This window comes from Periophthalmus magnuspinnatus, chromosome 18 (assembly GCF_009829125.3).
Source record: "Periophthalmus magnuspinnatus isolate fPerMag1 chromosome 18, fPerMag1.2.pri, whole genome shotgun sequence".
In the NCBI taxonomy this organism is placed as follows: Eukaryota; Metazoa; Chordata; class Actinopteri; order Gobiiformes; family Gobiidae; genus Periophthalmus; species Periophthalmus magnuspinnatus.
The window spans coordinates 18428053-18437638 of NC_047143.1; the positions used below are offsets into that span (position 1 = coordinate 18428053).

General features: G+C 36.9%; 1 protein-coding gene across 2 annotated transcripts; it reads left to right on the forward strand.

Annotated features, from left to right (window-relative positions):
* Window positions 1–453: 453 nt before the first annotated feature.
* On the forward strand, window positions 454–8950 carry tspan5a (tetraspanin 5a). 2 transcript variants are annotated; one of them, XR_004542645.2, is made up of 11 exons: window positions 458–829; window positions 1746–1796; window positions 1965–2111; window positions 2191–2361; window positions 2923–3048; window positions 4573–4620; window positions 5061–5177; window positions 5323–5384; window positions 6106–6212; window positions 7357–7394; window positions 7483–8050. XR_004542645.2 is itself a non-coding variant. In XM_033983501.2 (10 exons), exons 1-9 carry the CDS (start codon window positions 749–751, stop codon window positions 7367–7369), a joined length of 816 nt encoding a protein of 271 aa, XP_033839392.1. In that variant the 5' UTR covers window positions 454–748; the 3' UTR covers window positions 7370–7394; window positions 7483–8950. The 2 variants fall into 2 exon arrangements, 1 of the variants encoding a protein (XP_033839392.1); XM_033983501.2 differs by lacking the exon at window positions 6106–6212 and having other exon boundaries at window positions 454–829; window positions 7483–8950.
* Window positions 8951–9586: the final 636 nt, after the last annotated feature.

Sequence of the window (9586 nt, forward strand, 5' to 3'; positions counted from 1 at the left end):
GGCAAGAGGGAGACAAGCAAAACAAAGGCTTTATGCTTCATATCGTTCTACCAGCGTCCGTTTTACATTCAGTACTGATTTAAAATGCCTTAATATTTTTTTCATAGATATGTGGGCAGGGATAGGGGGAAGGTGAAAACAGACATTTTCTGTGCGCTCAGGCCTTGAATGCAGAACAATACAGGACCCAAAAATGCATGAATCGTGCATGTGCCCTATTTAATATCTCGTGAAATAGGCTTAGGTATAGATCTAGATGAAACACAAACTCTTCGCACTAAAGCACGTCTTGCACAGACCAATTCAAGTTGTTTACTGAGAAATGTATGGCGTCATCTGGTGGAGAGGGTTTAAAATTACAACTTGAAGATTGTATTTGTAAAAAGAGCAGAGCGGAAGTGACCCATCCTCTCTTCCATCTGATTGGCCGTTCTTTCAGTCTTTCAAGTCTTTCAACAACCAATCGCAGACGAGCTTCGGGGGCAGCAGATACCTCTTCTTCAGTGGGCGCAATTTCTTCGCAATATTGAGTAATTATACATTTTTCTTGAGCGGACGTCGGCTCTCCTCGTCCATAGGGCTTGGTGTATGTGTTTTAACGGCGGTCCACCCGCTGTGGGGTCGAGGCGGCACAGGATCGGGAGTGAAATGCATCCCCGGGACGTTGAACCTGTTCCATCCACCGCACAAAGCCTGTGAAGCAGGCCGTGTTTTCCTCCTTGGTCCAGCGCGCTGACGATGAGCAAACATGTCGGGGAACCACTACAAGGGCCACGAAGTCAGCTGCTGCATCAAGTACTTTATTTTTGGATTCAACATCCTTTTCTGGGTAAGGCCTTTCCGCTCTATTCACTGCGCCTCGTCTACAATTACGCGTCCGTTTTCCAAAAGGGAGGGGGAGGCCCTAACCAGTGGCCCGTTATCTTTCGTTCCAAGTTTATTTGTTTCTCCTCTCCTGTACGTTTCTTACAATTCTACAGACTTACACAGATATATTTGCGTGGGAATAACGCGGAGGAACGGAAACAGCTGCGGCCGCCTCTCAGCTGAGAGCTAATCGGCTTTTTGTAGTGAACTAATGACAGCTCAGCGTCTCACTATCAGCTGCTGCATTCATATTGTATACAAAATAATATATTGAGCAGTGTACAGATAGAGACACCGAAGGATAGACAGACTATCGTCCAAACACAAGTAGACAGACCCGAGATAACTTATCTTAAAGGAACATGAGCGTGGGAAAGAGATGCGTCTGAAATGCGTCATTACGCACTCCTGATATGAACAAAATAGGAGAAAAGAATAAACAAATGAAATGCCAGATGTGATATAATGACAGGGGAAATATAGTTTTAATGTTTTGATTTGTATGTTTTTGTATAACATTTAATGCCAGTGCCAATATATGTTTGGGCTGAAAGGGTCAGGATCAGTCTGTTTTTTTCTGTGCGTAAACAAAGGAAATTGCCTTCTGTTTGGAAAGAGCGACATAAGCCCTTGAAAAAACATGCTTGGGAAAACAAGTATAAGCAGTAACCTAATTATTCTAATCTACCTATTGTATAACTTATTTAATATAATGATGTCTTTCATTTTTCACCACATTAAAACATTACTGGAAAATTACAAGCAACCGTACCTTGACCTAAGAGACAGTGCCCTTGTTGGAACAATGCCACTCTCTTCATGTCATTTCACATCAACATATGTGTCACATGTATGATCTGATTATGTGTGTTTTACAGCTCCTGGGCATGGCCTTGGTTGGAATTGGACTGTGGGCATGGAGTGAGAAGGTAAGCAGAAATACTCAGAACAATTACTGCATTATAACTCTTGTATTATGTAATATATATATATATATATATATATATATATATATATATATATATATATATATATAATTGTATGATATTTAAGCGGTCAGGCTGAATTAAGACTCCATATTTTGTTGTCTGCTTTAGGGTGTTCTGTCCAACATCTCCTCCATCACTGACCTGGGAGGCCTGGACCCAGTCTGGCTCTTCATGGTAGTGGGAGGGGTCATGTTCATTTTGGGCTTTGCTGGTTGCATCGGTGCACTGCGGGAGAATACTTTCTTACTCAAGTTTGTACGTTCAAATTATTGTCTGGAGCAAATTTTAAAGGATCTAATAACAGTCTGATAGAAAACGTTACTTGTGGTTGTAGTTTTCCGTGTTCCTGGGAATCATCTTCTTCTTGGAGTTGACCACGGGAGTTCTAGCCTTCGTCTTTAAGGATTGGATTAAAGATCAGCTCAATCTCTTTATCAACAACAACATCCGCGCCTATCGAGATGACATAGACCTACAGAACCTCATCGACTTCACTCAGGAATATGTAAGTCTGGGAAACATTCAGTAGTTATTTATTCTTAGAGCTCAGCAATTTGTGCTATAAACTCTCCAAACTGCCAGTCTATATATAATTGTTTCACGTGATAAATTTAATTGAGTTGGCTTTAAGAAACTATACAAACTGTTTATATTTTCACAGTGGAGGAATTCACTTGTGATTTCTGACACTTTTGACAGCTCTTAAAATACAATATTAATGAATGATATTATATTAAATAGATTACGTACAGTAGTATAGCTTTTATACTGTGTGTTATATGGTACATTTTTAAGAATTAAATTGCATTCAGCAGTCTTTCGTTTCTTTATTTAATTAATTTTTTTTTTTTTTTGGATTTTTAACCAGGGAGTTATAGAAGAATAGTTTTGTGTGTATTCTGGGAAATGCCTTTTCCAAGTCCCTGTATATGCCAAGACATCTATTTAAAACACAGTTAAAGTACAAATGAAAGAATATGACAGCTTGACAGACTATCCAGAATAGGTTGGCTTGGTTATTGTTTTTGTCTTTATAAATAACATTATATATTGTATGTCTGTTTAGTGGGAGTGCTGTGGAGCTTTTGGAGCCGATGACTGGAACCTGAACATTTACTTTAACTGCACCGATGGAAACCCCAGCAGAGAGAAGTGTGGAGTTCCCTTCTCCTGTTGCACCAAGGACCCTGCTGTAAGTCGCACATTATACGTGTGTTAGCATGAAATGCAGGATGAATTCCTTTTAGAGGTAAGATCGGGCCTAAAAAATCCAGCCCGACCCGACCCAGGCCCGCGGGTATTAAAGCCCGACCCAGCCCGAGCCCGACCAGTTAACTTGATTTGTAGGCCCGAGCCCGAAGCAAACCCGAAATTTCATATTTTATTTGTGAGGATAAATAAAAAAAAATAAAGAACCAAACAAAGTTAAACATGCGTAAAAATAAGCCTACTAATAAAAAACCTTCGCCACTAACTACTGAAAATGGTCTAAGGTCCTGACAGCAAAAGTCCACGCACTTGTCTGTGATGGCCTGCTTAGCGTGAAGAGGGTGCGGTCTTTGGGACAAATGTTAATATAGATGTTTGACGATCATCACTTTTGCCAGTACAGCTGTTTAAATGCCTGCTCAGCGTCGAGGTGCCAGTCTTTTTGCTCTCGTATGAAAGCAAAGCGCCACATTGACTACATTCAGCGAAGCCAACGCAAGTTTCTGTAGCATTTTCTACAATCAATTTGAAGCCACTCACTCTTGCCGGTGCGTGTTTGCCTTTTCAGTTCCCCTGTCTTTAGTTTATCCTTTACTTCTTGCTGCTCCATATCAGGGATACCAGGTCAAAATAGATGCGGACTTGCGGAGGGGAAGAGGGGGCGTTCACGTGCGCAGAGTGTGCTCTGGCTCTGCGGCTCCTGTTTAGTAGTTAAATACCTTACAGCGCCTTCTCTGTTTTATCCAAATTATTTTTTTATAACAAGTATTCCTAAGTTTAGTATCCACACATCGTTTTAGTATACATTTTTATAAACATATATTTATTTTAAAAAAAAGTCAGCTAGAGAGAAGCCGGAGCCCGACCCGACCGGGCTCGGGCTTAAGATCTTACCTCTAATTCCTTTCATTTAGCTGTCAACATATTAATTGTAAATAGGCATGTTAAAATTATTCTGTTCATCAATAAGTAATTATATAGGTTACAACATAATCATACCAGGTTATTTTAAAGGCACTGTACTTGATTTTCACTTTAACAATGTGAAAAACAAGTTCATTTTAAATAGTTTGCAGTGGTTTAAAGTTATTCCTCACTAACAACACTTACTAAAATGCACTTCCTAATTATTGGACAATAAAACATTGCTGCAGACAGCACTCAGCAGGTATATTTTGATCTGCTTAAAGCTATAGAGCTGCTTATACAATATATCCGTACTGAGGCCAGACAAATTTTGCACAAATATATGGGAAAAAATGCCTTACAGGGCCTTTCAGTCCATCTAGTCAAAACCTGAACCTAAGTGCTTTTCAATTTGGTTGTTAATGTTGCTTGGTGGTCACATACTGGGAGAATGGTGATCTGTTAGACACTATGAAAGAAAGTGAATGAAATATGTCACTATTTTTTTACTCTTACAATAACACAAAAATTTGATGTTATAACATCCCTTTTGTGGAAGATGATTTTAATAATTGCACTGTATAACATATTTTCTTTCCAGGAGGATGTAATAAACACCCAGTGCGGATATGACATTCGAGCTAAGCCAGTGAGTAACTACAATAATTCACTTCACTTGATGATAATGGGCTGTCTTTATAATGGTATTTGACCACTGATTCTATTTAAAAACATTTACTTCAGGGGCAATACGACACAGATCAATCACATTTTTTTCTTTCTATTGATCAATCATGATTATAATTAGATTTTTTTTGTCCTATCATAAACACACAAAAATAGCTTTCATTATTAATTTCTTTGACATAAACAAGGCACACTTCTAATCATTACCATTTAACACAAAAAAAATAGTCAAATTTCTTCCTCCAATGTCTGAGCTGATTCTAACCACATGCTTTCTCAGACAGAGGATTGGCAGTGGACCTCTTCATTAAAAATACTCAAGCTCACAATTAGAAATAACTGAATCCTGATCACTCTTAAAATATGATTATTGCACAGCCCCAATAGACCTTATGTTGACAGGAACCGGAGCAGAAGGACTACATAAACGTGAAAGGATGCGTACCTCAATTTGAGAAGTGGCTGCAGGACAACCTCACACTGGTGGCTGGGATCTTCATTGGAGTAGCACTACTGCAGGTCAGTTCTATTATCACAGTATGACTTGGGGTCAAATTCAGAGGACAAATTTCCCTACAGAGACAATAAAGTGTACCTTAACCTTAATTTAACCAGTGATATGCTGTTAGACTCATTCACTTCTGAATGTATTTTTATTATTTAGATTTTTGGTATCTGTTTGGCCCAAAACCTTGTGAGTGACATTGAAGCGGTGCGGGCGAGCTGGTAAGTTCTAACACCACTTTCCATTTATTTCATACCATCCATGAATGTACTTGATGTTTGTGTATTTTGTGTACTCTGTGAAGTATGAGAAAGTAAGTTTGTTTGCACATACTGTGACATATTAATGCCAACTAGGAGAGGGCAATATAATGGCAATTCATCACAACTGTGCTGAAATATGTCTTTAAATGTGTTAGCAGAGGTTTACAATAATAACTTCATACACTTTACAGATTACATTGAAAGTTTGATTTTTTTATCTGCTCTTTTTGCAAAGATTTTAGATATTTAAAAAAAAATCATAAACAAAATACCCAATTTTCACATTCATCTTCAAAACAACATTCACAATATTATCAACAGTTCATTATATTGTCCACCTCTACTTCCAAGAGTATTTTTCAGATAATTTATGCTGGATTTTTTGTTTTGTTAATACCCAAAAGCAGGCATTTCCATTGCTTCCATGTACTGTGATGACCCCATATAAAATTTCATATGACTTACTTTTGTCCAAAACACGCATTTATAAAAAGTGTATTTAAATTGTATTGTATTTTCAAATGATAAAATATTTCAAAAACACATATTTTATTCATTCAACATCTGTTAACCTTAGTGCTTCCATCTGCATTTGTGCTGTAATGTCAAAGCTTCTGTCACCATCACCACATGCCTAACCTGCGCTCACCCGTCATTCTTCCCCTCCTCCTCGCCTCAGGGTGCCCCCCCCTTTCTCCATGCGCCGACTCCCTCCTCACTGCAGCAAGAAAGCAGCGGCATACTACAAATGAGACTATTTCACTCATGCTGTCTGTGGTACCGCCGGTGGGTCTTTCTGGTCATGTCTTGTCCTTCTTAGAGCTGTGTGTTATGATTGGACCAGTAGTTTGTGTGTTATGTTTGTTTTCTAGAGGCAAGTGTGGCAAAGGAGCAAATCATTTACCGGCTAGATTATGTTTGTTAATTGCAAATTATGTGAGGCGGGGAACTTAATTCGGAATAATCAAAATCGATATGGGTGGAAGGACGCAGATGGATCATATTGCTACAGTCAATTAAAACTGTATTGAATTCACAAACAAAAATTATCTTTATACAGTATGGTAGATTGACTTAAATATGAGCACTGATTACATAAATAGGTTGGACTGGGCAATTAAATCAAAATAATTTAAATGGACAAGCGTACAAAGTCTATTCATGAATGCACTCCTTAAAATATTAAAGTATTACATTTAATTTACACTTCTGTTTTTTTTTTCTATATATGATTAAAGAATGATATTGCATTATCCAAAACTAGTTAATTACATAATTAAAGCATTTATTTATGTATTTTTTGCCAGTGTATTAGGCATATTTTATTTGGCATTATAATGTCCCACTATAAAACCCACTGACCCTGAACCATATGTAGTTTATCATAAAACAAACATGGTTGTCAAAGTGACTCCATATAAAAGTTTTATCAAAATACATCTAAAATGCCAGGAAATTGTGACAAATTTCAGGTACCCTAGAATTGTCATAATACTAAAATTTGAAAATCAAAATAGATTTTTTTAACAACCCTAGTTCCTACAGATGCATATTCCCTTTATATTCACAACAAATTGTCAAGCAGGCTTAAAGGGGTATGCAAAAGAGTTTTCGGTCAGTTTTGAAAGTGACAATGTAAATTAATAATTGTCCTTTCATGTGATTTCCTCTCCCACACACGCTCAAGTTTCTAGTGCAAGACATAGAACAATACTTTCACTGTGGTCTTGCCTTTCTTTGTCTCGTATTGTGTCCAGCTGACAACATTTTTTTCCATTGTTACTAAATCTTCTGTCTTTTCTCTTCCTCCTTAGTGTAGACTGCTGCTGAATCCTTAAACACTTCTTCTAATTCTTCTCTAGCATCCTAACAGACTTTAAATTATGTACAATTTAACTTTCTAATGGTTCATTTATCTTCTGTTTTTCAGCTTTTTTACCTAAGAAAGCAGCATCCAGATCCTGACAGGTATTCATTTAACTATTTACATAATTTTTTGCCTAATGTTAAGCTATTTTCATACCAGTAATCAAAATTTTTGTGTCTTATTTTCCAGCAATGGATCAAAGAGGACTTCACAGAGCCAGCACCTTCTTACAAGCACTAAAGGTCACACTAACACTTTTGTATATAACATTGTGTGGCTTATGTATAAAGGTAATTGTCCCAAATCAGTGCACTACATTCAGATTGTCACAATATTGCTCTGTTTTGATAGCTATGTGTAAAAATTAGCAGTTTTTTGATAATTTTTTTGATATTAAATCAGTATTTTTCACTGCAACACTAAGCCTTGTCACACAGGCTATAAACTAGTTGTATACAAGAAATGTGTTTGCAATGTTAAGTGCTTGCATTGTTCCACACATTTGCAGAAATTAAGGGAAAACTATGTCACATTTGCATCATGGTGTAAATTGAATGAAGTGCAAGGGACTAAATTATTACAAAATCAAAATAACGTTTTGTATATGTGAATGTGAATGAACATTTAAGCCTAGACAGTGCTAAAGTCAACTGCAATGCTAGTAGCACCCAGTTCCATTGCATTACATTTCACATAGATGCAACCTAAAATGCTAAAGGAGACCACTGAACACATTGGTTGTAAAATTCTTTGAAAAAAAAAAAGGACCATGGCTTTCAATTCAATTCATTTTATTTTTGTAACGCCCAAAATCACAACAACAGTTGTCTCGAAGGGCGTTCATGTTTTGGTTGATGGGGGAAACCGGAGTACCCGGAGGAAACCCATCCAGACACGGGGAGAAACATGCAAAACTCCACACAGAAAGGCCTGGGCGACCCGGGGATCGAACCAAACCTTCTTGCTGTGAGGCATGAGTGTTACCACCACCGTGCTGCCTACGCACAAAAACAAACAGGAAAATCAATCTTATAGCTTGTGGCTATAAAGTTCATTCAAAGTGTTTTCAATCTTAAGAGTTTTGCCAAGGATGCTAAGCAAGTTAAATCAAAAAATTAAATTCAAGATAAATTATGAACAGATGTTTTTTTATATATTTTGAAATAGTCATCTTCTTGCCTGACGAGCCACACTAATATTTTTGCAAACAGTATTCATTTGTGGATTTTCAATTTGACCACATTGAAAAAATTGAATTAATTAAATAAAAACATTAGCACTTAATGGAATTATACATCTGTGTCTTCAAATATTTGTGTTTACAACTGAAGTAAATATAATTAGTAAGAAAATAAGTGTTAAAAATCTCTAAGCAAGTCCCTGTTTACAAAATGCATTCTACAGTGTGTGCGTATGGCTTTTGATACTATTGTTGATACACTGGATTGGGTTTTATACAGTAACTTTATGTACTACTGATTTGAAGGCTACTATCTCATGCCACTGTGAAGACCTGCACTCATCACTCATTATTGTACCATTTCTATCGATTGTATTCCACAAGCATTGTCATGTTCTACCTCCTCGTCTCTTCTCATCCAGATGCATTTGGATATCAAGTCATATTAATTAATAAAGGTAACAAAAGTGTGACAAAGTGTGATCTTTTTGTGTGTGTTTTGGCAACAAATGTGTGGTGATACCTCCCACTTGTGGTCTGTCAGGGTTTTCTCTGGAGTCTAACCATTGCTAGTTTGTTTACTCGGTTCCCTCACATAACAGTAACAGTGCAGTGTGATTTCAACTACTGGATAAAATTCTCAAAAAACTAAGTGAAACAACTAATAGAGCTATCTAAACTCACCAAACATCTCAATTGCCTGGTTACAGATTGTCAAAGAACATATTATATTTTTTTGGTCTTCATTTCTATTATAGAATATCTCATGTAATCAAGAGATTTGCTGTTGTGGTATAAATATGTTGGAATTTGGGAGACTTGTTTGTTAGAGTAATAAAAGATAACTAACATAGCAAGGTGGAAAATCAAGTAAAGTTTAGTTTAGGGACCACACATGGTTAACTAATAGTGAAATGCTTCATAAGTGCCAATAGCAACCAATAGCTGAATAACTAGCATGACATTTACATAATTAGCCAATATGTATGTGGTTCTTAAAGTGTTAGGAAAGTTCCCCTCTTGTTTGGGTGAGTATTCTCTTTTGGTATTCTCTTTTAATCTAATCCAATCTAAACATGCAAAATGGTCTTAATCCTTCATCTAGGGACTCCC

Coding starts and splice junctions, on each gene's coding strand:
- tspan5a (XM_033983501.2), top strand. CDS start 749: ATGTCGGGGAACCACTACAAGGGCCACGAAGTCAGCTGCTGCATCAAG. Junction 4,621..5,060: donor ATGACATTCGAGCTAAGCCA/GTGAGTAACTAC, acceptor TTATGTTGACAG/GAACCGGAGCAGAAGGACTA. Junction 5,178..5,322: donor TTGGAGTAGCACTACTGCAG/GTCAGTTCTATT, acceptor TTTATTATTTAG/ATTTTTGGTATCTGTTTGGC.